Source organism: Gadus morhua, chromosome 23 (genome assembly GCF_902167405.1).
Source record: "Gadus morhua chromosome 23, gadMor3.0, whole genome shotgun sequence".
Lineage (NCBI taxonomy): Eukaryota > Metazoa > Chordata > Actinopteri > Gadiformes > Gadidae > Gadus > Gadus morhua.
Window position 1 is genome coordinate 8014728 of NC_044070.1, and position 19096 is coordinate 8033823.

The 19096-nt window shown below is 45.5% G+C and overlaps 2 protein-coding genes across 2 annotated transcripts in view; one reads left to right on the forward strand and one right to left on the reverse strand.

Moving 5' to 3' along the window:
- The window catches only part of apbb1ip (amyloid beta (A4) precursor protein-binding, family B, member 1 interacting protein), a 21867-nt gene extending 17141 nt beyond the window's left edge, over window positions 1–4726 (forward strand). Inside the window, exons 10-14 of the mRNA XM_030348632.1 lie at window positions 13–123; window positions 2084–2182; window positions 2728–2857; window positions 3004–3091; window positions 3607–4726. Of these exons, the coding sequence (XP_030204492.1) occupies window positions 13–123; window positions 2084–2182; window positions 2728–2857; window positions 3004–3091; window positions 3607–4246 (1068 nt within the window). The 3' untranslated portion in view covers window positions 4247–4726. The remainder of the gene's footprint in view (window positions 1–12; window positions 124–2083; window positions 2183–2727; window positions 2858–3003; window positions 3092–3606) is intronic.
- Window positions 4727–12631: 7905 nt separating this feature from the next.
- The window catches only part of LOC115537650 (uncharacterized), a 60531-nt gene continuing 54066 nt past the window's right edge, over window positions 12632–19096 (reverse strand). The window contains exons 14-21 of the mRNA XM_030349694.1: window positions 16133–16399; window positions 15681–15947; window positions 15279–15539; window positions 14848–15099; window positions 14629–14728; window positions 14486–14546; window positions 13209–13444; window positions 12632–13099 (exon numbers count right to left, since the gene is read on the reverse strand). Of these exons, the coding sequence (XP_030205554.1) occupies window positions 13039–13099; window positions 13209–13444; window positions 14486–14546; window positions 14629–14728; window positions 14848–15099; window positions 15279–15539; window positions 15681–15947; window positions 16133–16399 (1505 nt within the window). The 3' untranslated portion in view covers window positions 12632–13038. The remainder of the gene's footprint in view (window positions 13100–13208; window positions 13445–14485; window positions 14547–14628; window positions 14729–14847; window positions 15100–15278; window positions 15540–15680; window positions 15948–16132; window positions 16400–19096) is intronic.

The window sequence follows — 19096 nt, forward strand, 5'->3', positions numbered from 1 at the left end:
CCCCACTGCCAGACCTCCCGTGACCTGGTGTGTTTTGTGCAGTTTGACAACGTCAACGTGTACTACGCTAAGGACCTGAAGAGCAAATACAAGGCCCCCACAGACTACTGCTTTGTTCTCAAGGTGAGGAGAGTATTCCTTGATGTAGGAGAGATTGTAGAGGCTTGTGTGTTCCATTCCCAGAACAGGTACCTGGGATCCAACCCTCAACGTCCCCAGCCCGGACCAGTGTGCCCTTTACCCTGAGGGCTTCCCCGGAGAGATTAAACAATGTCTCCAATACCTTATCTGGCTGGACAGGATAGTGCAGTAGCTCAGGTGTTCAATTCCAAGCCGAAAAGGTACTGGGTTCAATCCCCAATTCTGTAGTCTACACGGAGCCAGCCAGGTCCAGCGCCTGACAATTACCTCTGTGGTAATGATTGAAAAGTGTAGTTTTCTAATAATTAAACATTAGCAATTGTCATATATATCTGAAAGTATCCTAATCTTAGAACTGTAGGCTAACATCTGAAGAGTCACATGACACTGTCCACACAGAGTGAATCTCAGAGACAGTTAAACACAACAGTAGCTTCCTCATGGTCGTGACGTGTGCAACATTTACCATAACATTTTCCTTAGCAACAAAGTCGTTTATTTTCGTTTATCAATTTTTTACATGGTTTAGTATGTAAGACAATGTCGCACCATTTTAGTTCTGTGTCTGCGGCTGGGGACACAGCTGCTGTCTAACGAGAAAGACATTTGAGGAAGTGAGAAAAGTTTAGTCCTTGTTTTTATTTATATCTTTGTAGGCCTCTGATCGCTCACCGTTTTTTTATGTCGACTGCTGAAAGCTCAGCAAATACGATTTGACGAGGTGTTAGAGAAAATTAAAGGCAGAGAGAGAGAGAGAGAGAGAGAGAGAGAGAGAGAGAGCTAGCCCACATCGAGGTAAAGATTGGGAGAGAGAAAGACACTGAGAGTCAGAAAGAGAGACAGAGAGAGGTAGAGGATGGCTTCTTGACAGTTCAAAAGGGCCCAGGGTCCCAGTGATCTGGTTCCTGGCCCCTGAAAGTCTAAGCAGTGTCTCCAATACAATACAGTGACTGTTGAGGGGGTTATACTCCCAGTGGAAACGTTGTGTTCAATAGCCTTCATGTAGGCATTCTTGATCAGGATGCCAAACCCAGACCTGCACCTTAAAGACCTGTGTCTGAATACACTGGAGGCCGCTTTGGATTTGGAAGTTGTAGCTACCACTCCATTATACAAGCACTTTTCTAACGTTGTGTTCGATAAGGTATTATATGAATAAAGTCTTCCTTCGTATACGAAGACAAGAGTGTTTCACCAGGCTTCCCCAAAACACATAGATTTGTTAAAATCCCCTACTAAGCATTATGTGGACTGGGTTTGAAAAGAGCAGTGTTGAAGGACAAATAACCACAAAAGCTAAATCCCTTTAATTACTACATTAACTATTTAAAATAAATGACTTGATTATAACTACGTGAACCTCTTTTATTTTGGGGAGTCTTTATGAGTCAGTCATTACTGGTTTCTCGTTCTGCAAAGAAGAATGTCTGAATTGGACCACATCAAGTCCACTACAGATGCAGCATAAAACACACATCTTGAACTGATTCAGGGGCCCTTTCCCAACCTTTTAAATTATAAGACTTTAGATCTCTCCTGCCGCCTGGTGGTAGGAGAGGGTAGGTGATCCCTGACACCAACCTGCTCATCAATGCGATCATGCATCTCACCATTCTCACTGTGAAGTCAGGTGCATTTTATTTGTACCGGATATCCCATCATCCCAGGTACAGTCTCAAAGGCTTTACAAGCCTTCAATATATGATAAGCCCCTAAGGCCTAAGGACAAGGAAATTCATTTCCAAGGAAGAAACCTTGTTAATTAACACAGGAAGAGGGAGCCCACCTTCCAGAGAAGAGACGGACAAAAAAATAAGATTAGTGGGGTGAAGTAAAGTAAAAGTGAAATTGAGTTCTTAGAAAATAAACAATTTGTAATGTCCATGTAGGTCATCTTAGATAAAGCTCAATATGAAATAATACTGTTTCTTTGTGTTTGTAGCATCCTCAAATCCAGAAGGACTCTCAGTACATCAAGTACCTGTGCTGTGACGACCCCTGGACCCTGAATTTGTGGGTGACCGGGATCCGGATAGCTAAGGTAAGCTCAGCCCCAGAACGCTGATAAGTTATTCAGCTAAATCTGCCCTTCAGGCACTGGATGCTAAGAAGCTACAGCTAGCCTAGTTGTGCCTATCAAAGCACACAAGAACCACAAATGGAGCAGGTAATGAGGCAAAGCAGACATCTCATACTGGATCTTATTTTTCCTCCACAATGCATAGATCTTTGCTTTTGAAGAATCTTGGTTGAATTGACTTCATTATTGCAAACCGTTTGCACATGGGTCGCCATGATCAGGAATTTGGTCAGAAAGTGAATCCGTTCATAGAGTATAAAGGTGGACTGTTCCTTCAAATCATTCACTACAAAAACAATATCTAACCCTGTGGTTCTTTAATGGGAATATAATTTAAACCCAATCAACACCAATGTCTCAGTGAACGCATGCACATCTCACTACACTCTGATAATTAGTGCTTAGCACGTCTATGCAGAATCCATATAGCTTGGACCATTATGAGACCGTTCATCCCTTTTGATTCACTTTTAATCAAATATTGTCCCTGTCTCCTGGCCTTCTAGTACGGCGCCGCTTTCTATAACAACTACAAGACCGCCGTGAAGAAGACGTCTTCGGGCTCCGCTTGGGCCAACCGCATCACCTCCTCCACTGGCTCCTCCCCCTCTCCCGCGCCCTCACCCTCCCTCAGCGGTAGCCCACGTCCATCTCTGTCTAAGTTATTGAGCTTTTTACATCCTGTTTATTTTACTAACTTACTTCCCCCCCCCATCTCTCTTTCCATCTTCATCTCAATTCTCCTTCTCTCTTCTGTCTGACTCTCTCTTTACTGTTTCAAGCTAAACATGCTAGCCAGGCTAACGGACATGCTACCAAACCACAACCAGGTCCTGTGTCTCAGGTAAGAACAGACAGGGCTAACAACTAGCAAACTCTGTTTTGCTGCTCCTTAAAGGACAATACTGTTCTAGGTGGTCAAACCACCGTAGCCTTGTCTCCTGGCTTCACTTAGACGTCCTTCACCAATTTATAGAATGCCATTGATAGAGCCAAACGCTCTTCAGCAGAATTGGTCACAGATATTTTAGTTATGATGGTTTGATCACCAAGGCCTGTATTGTGCTTTAAAGAGTAGCTATGGGCTAAAAGAGAGTGAAGCAACATTGCCCCCTCTTGTGACACAGGGTGTCAAATTAAACCACTCTCTTCTACTAGGACATGGGGATGGATGCTCCACCTCCACCTCCACCTCCTCCTCCACCACCACCATCTTCTGGTTCCTTCCCACCTCCTCCCCCTCTTCAGACCAGCTCCCTCCCCCCTCCTCCCCCACTGACACACAGCTCCCTCCCCCCTCCTCCCCCACTCATAACCGGCTCATTCCCCCCTCCTCCCCCACTGCCACACAGCTCCCTCCCCCCTCCTCCCCCACTGACACACAGCTCCCTCCCCCCTCCTCCCCCACTGACACACAGCTCCCTCCCCCCCCCTCCCCCCATGCAGACCAGCTCGCTCCCCCCACGTCTTCCCCCCCAGGCCCGACTCCCCCCAAAGCCCGCGTGTCGGGGCAAGCAGCCTCCGGGCCCCCTGCCCTCCCCGCTCCCCCCTCCGCCTCCCATGGACAGCCTGCCTCCCCCGCCTCCCCCTCCCCCATTCCCCGACGACGCCACCGAGGCCCCGCCCGACTTCTTGCCCCCCCCGCCGCCGATGACCTCGGGCCCGGCCTCGCCCCCCGTCCGCCCGCCCGTGGTCGCCCCTCCCCCCAGGGCTAGCTTCCGGGGCGGCAGCAGAAACCAGAGTCTGCCCCCCCCACCTCCAGACCCTGAGTTCCTCCCACCCCCACCCCCACCAATCAGCATCTCTTCTGGAGGAGGAGGCGGGGCGCCACCTCCTCCTCCCCCTCCCCCACCTTCTCCTCCCTCCGGCTCCTCGGGGAGGAAGACCGCCCCCCCTCCCCCCAGGAGGACTACTCCTGTGCTGGCCGGAAGAGGAGGAGGAGGAGGAGGAGGAGGAGATGGTGAGGAAGGCAACTTCATGTCTGAACTGATGAAGGCCATGAATAAGAAGCGAGGAGAAGACTGAGGTGGAGACTCAGAACGCTCCGGGTTAACGTCAATGTCTCAAGGAAACTAAATCAACCTTCTCGTCATGGCAGAGGCTGTGTTGATGAACTGTTGTTGAACATGAATACTACTGTCGTACTACGATCAAAGCTCAATACAGTGTTTGGAATCGATCGCCAATCTGCCATTTTACTGGTGTGAACACACCGATTCCATTTATTTTAAGTATATCGATATGTCTTTACTGTACAGAATGATACTTTACAAACAAAAATAGAAATGTCTGATGGAAATCCTGCATTCTGTCATCCAATCCTGCATTCTGTTGATTTAAAAAACGTTCAAGTAAATATGTTAAATAAAGGAATAATCAGTGATCTGATATAAAGAGGAAGGGGATTCTTGTCGTCCAGCAAGTAGTCAGTCAGGAAGTCAAACTTCATGAGGGCATCCAGTGAAGCTGAATCAGTCGTGTGATTTTGTGGAGGGAAACCAAGCACAGAACATGAAGTTCAACTAATCCGTCTCGTCTATTATGGGAGGAATTTTTAGGGGAAATAAGCGGGAGGTAATATAAATATTTTTTTGAATTATTGGTTTAGTATTTGTTCAATTTCGAGTATTGGAATGTATCTAGATCAGCAAAGAATGGTTTTTATGTGCGTCTATGAAATAATGGATATTGTTTCGAATTATTCAAATTTAAATTTGATTTAAAGGGGACTTATTATACCACCAGGTGTGAGTGTGATTAGCCTTACAAGCCGTTTCGAAAATCGGCCTAATATGACATCACTAGTGGGTGTGTCCACCTAGATCTGTGCTGGATAGATGAGCAATGTTTACTTCAGTCCACTGGGTAGGCTGGTAGATAGATCTATCCAGCACAGATCTAGGTGGACACACCCACTAGTGATGTCATATTAGGCAGATTTTCGAAACGGCTTGTAAGGCTAATCACACTCACACCTGGTGGTATAATAAGTCCCCTTTAAAACATATAACTGCCATGAAACATTATCAGTGTAAACTGTCATAATATAGGCAGAGTATTGTAAATAGTGTAAAATATCCATGTTTCTGTTATACCTTGGATCAAGTTAGATTTTAACAGACAACATGTCAATGCGTTGTTAAATAAATAAACATGTTATGCTTTATGAGATTCGTTTCGTCCGTCAGTGGGTCCGTCGCCTCTGAGCTTACGAATCCGGTGTGCTCCGGGAGAAACAGCAATACCAACGGAAATCGAGGCGGCAGTATAGAATCAGAAGTCAGACCATTCGTGGAAGTAGAGAGTAGTATAATATCTGATATCTTATATATAGTGTATTTAACCTTTTATACTTAGATTATACTATATACCTGACCTTTTCATTTTATTGTTCACCTGCTTGGGCAATGAGTTGTAACTGGTCATTTAAAAATGGCGGAACATTATTAGGAGAGAATCTGCAGGTTGGTGAGGGGTGTCACATATGCCACCGCCACCTAGGCCTGCACTTTTTGCACTTATTTTTTGCCGATTTTGGGTGACATAAAGCAAAATTATCTCCTCTACGGATGCCATGTTTGCGATTGTCGAGTCCGGACAGTCACTGCCCTCTAGAGCAGCGGTCCCAAACCACCGTGCCGCGGACCGGTACCGGGCCGCGGGACATTCCTAACCGGGCTGTAGGTTAGTAGGCTACGACATGACTAGAAAAAAAATATATATTAAGAAATTCATGCAAAATGCATGTACACTTAATAAACTAAATTTATTTTGCAATACTGTCACTCTTTTACATGCCATAAGTCTATATGCAGTTGTTAGATTGCATATAGTCTCAAACTGTCTCAAACTGTCAAGAACGTTCCCCTAAGAACTAAAGTCTGTTCTTTGCTTTGTTGGTATTGAGAAAGGCTGGACCTCTCCTCTCTCACTCTGCAGAGATATTTAAACACACCTAAAGGTATACAAATACAATTAAAAAGCGGATTGACTAAATATTAGTTTGGAGATATAAATGGACTTTTGGGGTATTTATTTTTCTTTGTTATTCCTACTTTGTGTGCTTTTTGTGATTTTTGAACTGGACATTTTGTCACCATGTTGGCTGATGAAAGTGAAGCTGTGCTGTAGTCTCCTCCCTCACAACGGAAAGATGCTTCATGGACTGGTGCTGTCAATCTAGCCACACCTGCTGTCTCCAGTGTCCTGAAAATTGACCTTCCACCTTTTTTTAAAGGCGATGGGACTGAATCATTTACGTTGGTCTCGACGCTTTGAAGTGGCAGTCAGTGGTGGTTCTACGTCTAGTTACGCCCTGGGCAAGACTTCCTCCAAGCGGGGTGGCAGTGCAGGCTATGAGTTGAACTGATATGGATCTGCCTACAGTGATGGCCTCCGTCCTCCCTACCCGCTTAGCAGATGCTGCATTTCTGTATTGGGACAGCCTTCCTCCTTTGACCCAGGGGGACTATGATTCAGTAAAGGAGAAACTCAGGGACGTTTTCCGACCGGTATACTCCCTGCCATGCTTCCAGACCCATTTGAATGCTCAACCTCGTAAACCAGGGGAAAGTTTTGATGTGTACAGTGCAGACATCGTCTTGCACTAGAAGCCTTTCCCAACTATGACCACAGTGCCCTAGAGGGTGAAAAATGTTGCCGCTTTGTTGCTGGCTTGAAACCAAATCTTCAGTCAAAAGTCCATGAGATGGGTGCTGAGGATCTTGAGGGAGCCCTGCGTATCGAACCAGCCACTGTGAGAGAGCACGTGCAGCGCTCCAACTGACAACTGTAGGGTCTCCACACACTCAATCTTCAGAGCAGGTAGCAATGGTTCGTCCTAAACCTACTGATGACAAGCTACTGCATGCAGTTGAGCAGCTGACTCTTACTGTCAACAGCTTAAAAAGTGAAGTACACCTGTTACGAGAGAAACACAGTTACCTGGCTCTGCGTGTAGACTCCAAACCTGAAAGGTTTTCCCCCAACGATGCTCAATACAGTGCATGCAGTGTCTCTCCACAACCCTACCATAACAGCCAACACCACAGAGACTATTGCTTACCTGAGGAGCATCATGGTCGTGATCCAGAGTCCTGCTATGAACGTTGTCCTCCTTCTCCTGTTACTCAGAGAGATCGTCAGTGGAAAGGCAATGACAGACGTGACCGGCATCGCTCTCCATCACTCCAGTCCTATCAGTACTCTAAGTATGGTCACCATGACAATGATGACACAAACAGATACAGATGCAGCCCTAGTCCTGCTCTACAGAGGAATAGAGATGCAAGTCCATACACTAGAGGCAGTGTTCGCTTCAAGTCTCCTGAAAGACATCCACACTCTGGCTCCAACCGTCAGGGAAACTTCCATTAGCTGCTGTTGAGGGGCAAACATCAGCTACTGTCTCACAGCCGCAGAATGATTCCCCCAAGTTAATGCCTGACCAGAATGACTCACAACCTGATGATTTGCTCTTCTACAATCTTGGCTATTGTTGAGGGCATTAAAGTGTGCACTTTAATTGATTCTGGTTCTACTGTCTCCATTGTGAGCGAAGATTCACACCAAACGCGACGGGGCGACAGGATCCCATACAAAGTGAACGTATAGACACGTATCGGGCGAATTTTTCGCGAGAGAAAACCGGCAACAAGTTTTGATTTGTCGTGCCACACTTTCGCCGTGCACAGGCGAGCGCGTTCGCGAGGATTTGTGGCATGACAAATTCGCTCGAGTTGAAATATTTCAACTTTGACGCGAATTTCGCGTGATGACAGCGCCACTGAGTCACATGTGTAGCGTAACAGCCAATCAGCGTTCAACCGTCAAACTCAGTGCAGTGCAGTCCGGGGTGAACTGCAGCATGGAGGAGAAAGTGAATGTTGCCGTTTACGACTCCCAGAGCTCTATAGATAATATAATAGTATGTAATATAATATTTGTATGCATAATATCACGGCCAAAAGCTCTGTGCGCCTGCGGATGGCCGTAGCGCGGGGAGCTCTCATAGGGATTGGGCTTCTCGGGGTTTGTTTACCGGTGTTGCTGTGTTTCCGGTCTTGTGTGTTCCAACGGTTTATTAGGTAGGCCTATCTAATAAATCTCTGTCTATGCAATACTTCATTCACTCCCTCTTCCGTGTTCATTACAATATTATATATATACTACGTCGGATCCTCCGACGTCCCTCCCTCCACAGGCAATGGTGGTTATCTTGTTGTGGGGCTACAAATTCGACAAAACTTGCGCAGCGACAGATTATGATGTGTGGCGCGACAAAACTTCGGCGACAACGCGAACGGGCGACAAATTTCCGTTTGGTGTGAACGCACAGTTCCTCAGCATTGAGAAAACGCCCCATGACACCCTCCTCTCTGCCAGCTCGCTGTCAATGTCAATGGACAGTGCCCGGACATGTTAGGTAGGTTCAGGCCTGCCTTAACCTGCCATTGGGCCCTGGGGCTGAGGTTTTGTAGGCCCCCTGAAAGGGGATCTTAAAATGAAGATGTGCAACTTATTTCCGACATTTTGCCGTTGTTGACGGGGGGGGGGGGGGGGGGGGGGACGAGTGTGGCTGTGGTGTAAATGGGCCACTGGCCCTCTTTTTTCTTGGCTGATGATAGGCCTCTGATCTTTGTAAGCCCCAAACAAAAAATCACATGGGCCTTCGCCGATCTGGGGGCCTATCATGGGCCAGTATGAAATCTAAATATATATATATATATATATATATATATATGTTTTTTACTGCAGCTCATGATAGGCCCCCCGATCGGCGTAGGCCCTGGGGCTTCAGCCCAGGCAAGCCCGTGCATTAAGGCGGCCTTGGGTAGGTTAACGATTGGGATCAGACTTGGATATCAGGTATGGCAACAGGACTTTGAAATTCTCAGAGGTGCTTGCCAGCCAGTCATTCTTGGTTTCGATTTTCTGCGGAAACATCATGCCCTCTTTGACATAAAAAAACTTTGGGACGTTAAAATTCCTCTCTTGCCCAAAGGATATGAAGCACCAACTAAGATTCCAGCTATGAGAGAAACCCTCATCCCAGCCTGTGTGTCAGCAGCTACACCTGCTTCTCCCATGCCAACGGACTACTATGGTGTTCTCATGCCCAACCCATCGTGTGACATCATCGTGGCAGATTCTCTCAGTGAGGTTCAAAATGGCACAACTGTTGTTTGAGTTTTAAATGCCTCCAGAGATGACATTGAGCTGCATTCAGGTCAACACTTGGGTGAGTTTCATTCTGCTTCATCTGTTGCCATCATATCAGGTGAAGGGACATGTTGTGCAACCTACCCCGTGCATGACTATCCAGATAAATGACAGCGACCTGTCACCTTCCCAAGTTCAATCTCTGAAGACACTGCTTCAGGAATACTCAGCAGTATTCAGTAAACACTCAGAGGACAGAGGTTGCACGAGCATCATCAAGCATCAAATCCGCACTGGTGATGCCACACCAATTAAACAGAGAGCCTACAGAGTGACACCAGAGCATAGAGCTGAAATACAGACTCAAGGTTAAAACCTGTGGAAAGCAGATGTCATTGAAGAAAGCTCCATCCCTGGGCTGCCCCAGTTGTTTTGGTGCGCAAGAAAAATGGCACATGGCGTTTCTGCCTGGATTACAGAAAACTCAATGCAGTGACAATCAAAGATTCCCACCCTCTTCCAAGAGTCGACAACGCACTGGCTGCTTTGTCGGGCTCTGACTGTTCTCCACAATGGACCTGCAACATGGCTATTGGCAAGTTGAGCTGGATGAGAAAGACCGCGAAAATACAGCACTCACAACAAGTAATGGCCTTTATCACTTTAAAGTTATGGCGATGGGTCTCACCAACGCCCCAGCCAAATGCCAGCGCTTGATGGAGATGGTACTTCGTGGCCTCCCATGGAAAACCTGCCTATTGTATTTGCATGATGTCCTCATCTACAGCCGCTCTTTCAGTGAACACCTCCAGCACCTGGAGGAAATTCTCTCCAGATTCCAGTCAAGTGGCCTGAAGATGATCCCTCAAAATGCTGTTTTGCGAAATGTGAAAAGTGTTCAAGACTGGCCTATTCCTCAGTCAGCTACAGAAGTAAGAGCATTTCTTGGACTTTGTTCATATTACCACAAGATGATTTAAAAAAGGAACACCAGCAAGACTCCATACTGTCAGAGGTCATTAGCTGGATAGTTAAAGGACAGAAACCACCATACTGGCGCATGAAAAAACACACACTTGCTGAGAAGGGCACTTTGGCCCGAGTTCCACAGTCTTACCTTTCATAATGATGTACTCTGCTGTACAGTTTTCAACCCATCCACAAAATCAGTGCTCCATCAAATGATTGTCCCTCATGCTTTAAAAGAAACTGTTCTGCAGATGTTGCATGAAAAATCCAGTAACTGGTCATCTATCTGCTGATAAAGTCCTGAAACGTGCTCAGCAACTGTGCTACTGGCCCTTTATGTCACGTGACATCAGGATGTGGTGCAAGCAATGTACTCCATGTGACGCAAGACGGAGTCCCACACCTCATCAGAGGTGTGGGACAGCTGACATACTTGAGCTCCCCATCACAAGTCTATGCCATGCCAGACCAGCGCACCATAACAGTTGCAAAATGTCAGTTTGAAAACTTCATCTGCGAACATGGCATCCCGGAAATGCTTCACACTGATCAGAGACGTCAGTTTGAGTCTGACCTGGTGAAAAATCTGTGTGAACTGCTGGGCGTGCAGAAAACACAAACCAGCCCATATCATCCTCAGTGTGACGGCATGATTGAGAGTTTCAACAGGACACTTATTGATCAGTTAGCCAAGACACTTCTTCAACAACCTGATGAATTGGATGACTGCCTCAACCACGTTGCTCTGGCTTACAATACCAACCCTCATTCTACAACAGGTTTCACACCATTCTTCCTCACACATGGTCATGAAGCCAGGATGCCTGCTATTACCTAACAACACACCATCTTCGTCTGCTACAGGTTCTCCTGCTGACTATGTTGCACAATTGACGCAGAGATTTTGCCAACAATCAGCAGAAACGACAGTTCGACAAGAGTGTTAAACACACTACCTATGTTCCTGGAGACCTTGTCTGGTAAAATGACCCCACCACAGCAAAACAAAAACTCGCTCCTCACTGGAAAGGCCCCTTTGAAATATTAGAGTGCCTTGGATCTGATGTGGATTCTCCTGGAGTAACATACAGGATTCACTACCTCCTGGATCAGTCTGATAAGTCCCAGATTGTCCACTACAACCGTCTCAGACCCTACCAGGCTCCTGTGCCAGATCGTGGACATAAGACGCTTACATGTGACTCTTTGCAACCTCAACTCCCTTGTTTGACTGCATTGTCAGGTGCTTTGCCCTTTGAATCTTCGAAGCTGGCAGCCAAAAAGAGCTACAACTTATCTGGCCACAGCAGTTCTCCCTCATTAGCCCCTCCTACTGGCCATCCACAACCCCCGACCACAGCTTCAATCCCACTCTCCCCTGACTCAGTCTTGTTCCCGCCTCTGGCCCAGTATGTCAGTCTGACACTGTCCCCTCTTCCACTCCTCGAGGTTCTGGTTATTCACTACGCCCTGGGAAACGTCTAGTTAGACCTCCCAGATTCCTTAGAGACTATGTTCTGAAGTGACACAGTTGCTTTATTGTTGTTGTTTACAGTTCCTTGTTTGCTTATTTATTTGATTTGAAACGGGGACGTTTCTTTTGTGGTTGGGGGAGGAAGTGTAAGGTTTACAAGTTAATTCATATTTGAAAGTTGTAGAAGAAGTTAATATAATTTATATTTGAGTAAATTTACTAGAAATGTATTTACAATGTTTAGGGTTAGGGTTAGTCAGTTAATCATTTACATATTTATGTTACACAATTATTGTTTACATATTTACATGTTACATGTACATATTTAACACAGTCAGGATATTCTGTTAAATCTTCCTCTTTGATTCCCTCACGTTTACCTCAGTCTAAGTTCTAGCTTCTGATAAGTTAGTTCGGTCACGTGAGGGGTCCGAACAAGGAAGTGGAGTTGTTGTGAGTTGTGAAGAAAAGTGAAGTACCGCTTGAGAAAGTAATCCATCTCAATCCTGCTGTTTATTCTCATAAAGAGTGATCCACCACCACATACCGAACACTCACGTTACACAAGCATGGATGGGCTCATTGTGGAACTGGGGAGTGGTTTCATCATGAATATACAATGTGGGTCGGCCTACTTTGTGTTTATATTCACATTGCTTTGCAAAACTACCAGAATAGTACATGTATATTATTGTAACAATGGCTGTCCTACTTCCACAACCTTTGCATTAGCCAAGGCACAATTTAATAGAACATCGATAACTATGATTTTAAACATTAAAAGAGCAATAACTTTAGACACATGCTCTAAGCAAAAGCAATTTATTCAGATTCAGATGAGCAAGGTTCTGTTTGGGTCCCACAAGGAGTTGGTGTACATTTTTGTTTTATTAAAATGTGAAAAAAGATAATGAACAGGGCCAATCCTCTGTAAATATAATATTTTTTTTAGTGCAGCCAGGAGACAGCAAGGATGGTTAGCTAACCAACCCAGCCAGGTATTGTCCATTAAGATCTCTCCTCACAGGTGCAGTACATCCCGGTAAACAGCAGGTGGTACCGTTTAAGACATCCCCTCACAGATGCAGTCTGGTAACCAGCAGCTGGTATCGTTAAGGCAAAACCTCACAGGTGCAGTACATCTGGTAACCAGCAGGTGGTAGCGATGACCAACTATTTAAATCCTGCTGCCACAACTGGTTCAATCTCCGGGTTATTTTTTGACGGTGCTGTACAACTCTGAGATTTCTGCCGCCTCTGTCGGGTCGCTCTCTCTGAAAAGAAGAAAGAAATGTAGTCACCCTGTGAAACAGATCCATTGGGTTGATAAATTCCCAAAATGTAGATTATATTTCCTCTTTAGAAATACCAAGAGAAGCTTACCCAGGGACAGCGTTTGGTCTCTTAATGTTGACCACAGAGTAAAAGACTGCATCTGCCTGGTCTGATTGGGCACGAGAGCCAACCCAACAGCGAGGAACTTCCTGGTTATCTGAGCGAGAGGTGTGGATGCTGGCATAGTGAGGTTCATCCTGCTCTTTGATCGGTTCTCTCTGTGCTGCAGGAGCCAATCGATTGATCGGAGCTGAGACGTTTTCATACACAGAAACAGGAAGTGGCTATCGGGGAGTGAAGAAAGAAGAGATAATTTAGAAAACACTTTACATTTCCTGAAGACAGTCATCTAGAGACCCTTGGTCGTGAAAAGTGGTCTCACCATGCAGGCTGCGGTAGGCCTCACTAACTTACTGCAAGCTTTCCTCTATCTGTTCAGCTGCTAAAACATTTTTTATTAATTTATTAACATTAATTTGCTTCTTTAAAGCAAATTTAGACATATGTACTTAAATTCACCAATCTTCTCATTCTGTTTGCTGACAGAAGTCTCCCCAGATCCCAGTTTTTCCTCTCACCCTTTGTGATCTCACCCTAGATCGCACCCTAGATCGCACCCTAGATCGCCCGCTTTTAGCAAACATGAAAAGTCGTGCGGTTTCACCTCATGCTGTATTCCCCTCCCTGCCAGAGCCCTATTTCTGGCCCGACTGCTAGTTGATGAAACATTTTCTCTGCCAAACACCAGTCTCTATCCCTCCACCACACTTGAGGAGCTGATCAAAGAATTCATTTGTATTCACCTTGATCCTCTTCTCCTCCTCTTCCCTGCTAGACCTCTGTCTCAAACCCCAAATATCCCTTCCCTTGTCTCACAGCCCAACATCTTTATCTTCAGCTTTGGCAAAGCTTTGTTTTGGATAGAAATTACACTTCATCAACGTTTGCTCCTCATTCAGTTGATAAACCCAGACAACTGATTGATCTTCACAATGGCGGCGACTACCAAAGAGCTTGTTGGAGTTTTCACATTTGTATAAAGATCCCCAGGTAAGATCGACCCTCGTCCTGATGAAACATTAGAAACGCCCAGTGAGGTACACTCTCTTGTAAAATCATTACGACAGAAGCAGAATTTTCATTATAATCAACATTATCTCCAGTTCAGACATGTCAAAATCAGGCCGGGCTGGAGCAACAGAGATGGCAAATTACTCAGGAAACAACTAGAAGTCTCTTGTGGTCTTGTGTTGTGGCCTCAGGTAAGTTCCTCTGTGTGTCTTAGTAAAGGATGGGTTAGTAATAAATGGCTTCCTGTGTCTCACCTCCTCCACAGTATCTGGCCTTCCTCCCTGTCCACCTGCTTTACTGTAGGCCCTCTTTCTTCTGGAGAAGAGAACAGAGAGGTGAAGAAGCAACAGGACAAATAAAGGAATGCGAAACGAGAAAGAGAGAGACAATATCTCACCTCATCCAGAGTAAGACAAGGAGGAGTATGGTGGCCAGTAGGACAACAATGGTTGTTACAGCTACCATTGCTGGATGTGATGATGATGATGATGAAGTCACTGGAACATAGTCAGTTGATTAAAAAACGGATGGCAAAATGCAACATAAATAGGCCAATTTTTAACTGTGTGCCTCTGACTATGTAAAAGGTGTGTGTTTCTTTTAAATGAGCAATTACCTTTAATTATCAAAAATGTGGAGTTATGATGTCCGATTGCATTATGTGCTTGGCAGTAATAGTTTCCTCCAAGCTCAGATGTGATAATGATGGAGTAGTTCTGTCCTGATGCTTTCACTGAGTCTTCATGTTCCTTGAACCAGGTGTACTCAGCTGCTGGGTTGGCATCACTGCTGCAGCTCAGAGTCACTGAACTGCCCTCCTCTATTTCACCAGAGGGACTCACGGTCACTGAGGGGGTCTTTGGAGCGTCTGTCATGAACACAAAATAACAATATCCATCATTAAGTTATGAAACCGTGTTTAGCAACAACTGCAATGCCAGGGAGTCATAGTTGTTTACAGGCAAGCAGTTATACATGAATAACAGCTCTAAATTTAAAGACAAGATATACCAAGTTTTTTACATATTAATCAGATTGTCAACTCACATGTAACATTTAAGAACATCGAGTTAGAGCTCAAATGTCCATATTTGTTCTCTGCGTGACAGTGGTACGTTCCTCTGTCTTCAGGGCGGACTGAGGGGAAGGTATGACGTTGTCTTGGTTGCCAGACCAGACGTTGGTTGTTCTTGAACCAGGTGTACTCAGCTGCTGGGTTGGCATCACTGCTGCAGCTCAGAGTCACTGAACTGCCCTCCTCTATTTCACCAGAGGAACTTGATGACAAAAATGTGTGTTTAGGCCCATCTGGAGACACATAGAAACATGTAACAACACCATTTATATTCATGACAGTATTAATGATATTAAAAATCACATTGTGGCAAAGTTTGGGTTCATAATTAATGCTAACACAGTTAAGACAATTCTCTATTGTGTTTTACTCACATTTAACATCAATAGAGTTGTAGACAGATCTTTTCCCTATCGTATTCTGAGCCTCACAGCGATACTGTCCGGAGTCTGAAGACACGATGTAGCTAAAGACGAGTAGTGGTCCCTGGTTCATCTTTTTGTAGGAACGATCTGCATTAACCTTGAACCAGGTGTACTCAGCTGCTGGGTTAGCATCACTGCTGCAGCTCAGAGTCACTGAACTGCCCTCCTCTATTTCACCAGAGGGTCTTACGGTCACTGAGGGGGTATTTGGAGCGTCTGTTATGAACACAAAATCTCACGACTTGAGACACAGAGAAACATGTAAAAACAGCAGGTACATTTATATTCATGACAGTGTTAATGTAATGATAATGGAAATTATTAGTGGAGAAGTTTGGGTTAACCATAAATGTTGACATGCTGTATTTAAGCTCATTTTATTGTGTGCTTTGTTTACTCACATTTAACATCAATAGACTTGGTGACTGATTTTTTCCCCAGCTTATTCGTAGCGTCACAGCGATATTGTCCAGAGTCTAAAGACAGGATGTAGCTAAAGATAAGCTGTGGTCCCTGGTTCATGTGTCTAGAGTAACGATCAGTAATATCCTTGAACCAGGTGTACTCAGCTGCTGGGTTGGCATCACTGCTGCAGCTCAGAGTCACTCTACTGCCCTCCTTTATTTCACCAGAGGGACTCACGGTCACTGAGGGGGTCCTTGGAGCGTCTGTTAACAGTTACATTTCATTAATCATATTCATTAATCATTAATAAAGGCAGTTTGAGTCCATCTACCGATAGAGTGAGGAATGTATTTATGCTATGTATGTTGTGTGTGTGTGTGTGTGTGTGTGTGTGTGTGTGTGTGTGTGTGTGTGTGTGTGTGTGTGTGTGTGTGTATGTATGTATGTATGTATGTATGTATGTATGTATGTATGTATGTATGTATGTATGTATGTATGTATGTATGTATGTATGTATGTATGTACGTATGTATGTATGTATGTATATTTTATATATACATTTACATTTAGGGCATTTAGCAGACGCTTTTATCCAAAGCGACCTACAATAATAATTTGTCATAAGAAGTGAAACAATATATCGCTGTCGGTACAGTAAAGATGTTCATAGAACCAAGTGCAAGTACTAACAATCGCTAGGCTAACAAATGACCCCTATACAGCAGTGATAGCAGCTACTACAGATGCTACACATACGTAAGTATGACCTCTGTATATCTCTAGGACTGTTCATCTGATCTACTTCATGCTTGCCGTGCGTATTGCTGAGAGCTGAGGATGTGCAGTGTTGACTTATTTGGACACACAACACGTTCAACATTAACACACTTTGAACTAGGTTGGGTTGCGAAAAGTCGTGACACTGTCATGTTATTTAATCTATTGAAACGTGATCAGGATCACGTATTTTCAAAATTTTCGTGTTTTACAGCACAAATTTCAAACCCATGTATTTCAAGTCAATGATAACTAACAATATGACAGCTTTTGGCCACCCATTTCTACTTAAACTTGTCTGTGAACAATATGACAGCTTTAGGCCACCCGTTTCTACTTTCACTTTTGATTCTGAGAAATTGTGACAATTCACGGATATATTAAATGCAGGTGCGCTGTATGTCTTGATGTTTATTTTATCTAGCCATCTACTGTCTTGTTTTTGGTTATGCGAATGAAAGTCAGCGTCGACGCCTCGCAAGTCCAGTGTCGCGAGCGGACGTTGCCATGACATCTAGAAATCATATCGTATTTAATGGGTTGTCACTAATATTGATGTGTTGGGCTTGATTATAACTCTTGAATAATATTGTTTGCACCACGGCCGGAAATTTGTGCTTTAAAACACGAACATTTTGAAAATACGTGATCCTGATCACGTTTCAATAGATTAAATAACGTGACAGTGTCACGACTTTTCGTGAGACCGGGTTGGAACTAAACAGTGCAGCAGTGGGGCGGGGCTTCAGGGCTCTGCAGTTCACTTGGTCACTGTACTTGGATGCTGGATACACAACCGTTATGTTAGACGAACAATAATTAGAAGTGTCTCTGCATGTCTGAATGTCCTTTGATCAACTTCTCTTGTCGCGGGCTTGTTACTGAGAACACAGGAAGTGCCGTGTCGAGAGTGAAGTATTTTAAAGAGCCCATGCCATTAAAATCACATTTTTCCTGTTGTTTGTTAAATAACATAGGTCTGTGGAAATCGTGATTTGATAAAAGAAGCGATTTCTCACGTTGACAACGCAACGGCGTGTCATTTATTGTTGCTCACCAAACCGGAATAAACAAACCGCGCCGTTGTCATCACAACCAAAACAGGTCCGCTTCCTTAAAGAGACAGCGTCCCTTATATTGGAACACAATAACATGTCGTGCAGAACGCACGACTGATGATAAGCATAACAAGGATAATAAGGGAATATATATCAAGGGAAATAAATGTAACACACAGTATGGGGAATTGTGTCCATAATGTCCACTACATACGTCCCCCAAGAATTCACCATAACAAAAACAATCCAAAGTCAGCGAGGAGGAGGGCGAACAATTCGGCCACAACGACTCCTCTGCACTTGGGCGTGGGTCGAGGCCCCTGCGCACGGCGGCGGCGCCTCTGAGGCATTGGGGCGGGAGGGAGAATGGCGGTGTGAGGAAAACCTAGGTTCCACCCTCAGGGACTTGGGCCGCACCGGAGGGCGCCCACGCTTTGGAGGCTGGGCAAGCCCAACAGGCTTGTCCACATCCAGATGAGCTGGCTTAAGGCGGTCCACAGAAATGCGCTCTGCCCTACCGCCAATGTCCACCACAAAGTGCTTTACCCCCGTCTCCAAAACACGGAACGGGCCGTCGTAAGGAGGCTGCAGCGGCCCCCGGTGTGCGTCATGACGGATGAAGACGTACTCCGCTGACGAAAGACGTGGGGGCGTGTAGGATTGTGGGAGGCTGTGGCGTGAAGTAGGCACAGGCGCGAAAAGCCTAGCCCTATCCTGAAGCACTGTCCGCTGATGGGCTGAGGACCAGGGAATTGTAGAGTCAGGAACGAAATCCCCTGGAACCCGCAATGGCTGGCCATACACCAGCTCCGCTGATGAGGACTGTAGGTCCTCCTTAGGGGCAGTCCTCAGGCTCAGCATGACCCAAGGGAGCCTGTCAACCCAGCCACTGTCCTTGAGGCTGGCCCGAAGAGAGGCCTTCATAGCACGATGAAAACGCTCGCAAAGTCCGTTAGCCTGGGGGTGATATGCAGTGGTGCGGTGAAGTTTCACACCCAGGCTGTCCGCAATGGCGTTCCAGAGCTCAGAGGTAAACTGTGAGCCCCGGTCCGAAGACAAGTCAGATGGGGTGCCAAACCGGGCAACCCAGGTACCGATGAACGCCCGCGCCATCTCAGCAGTCGT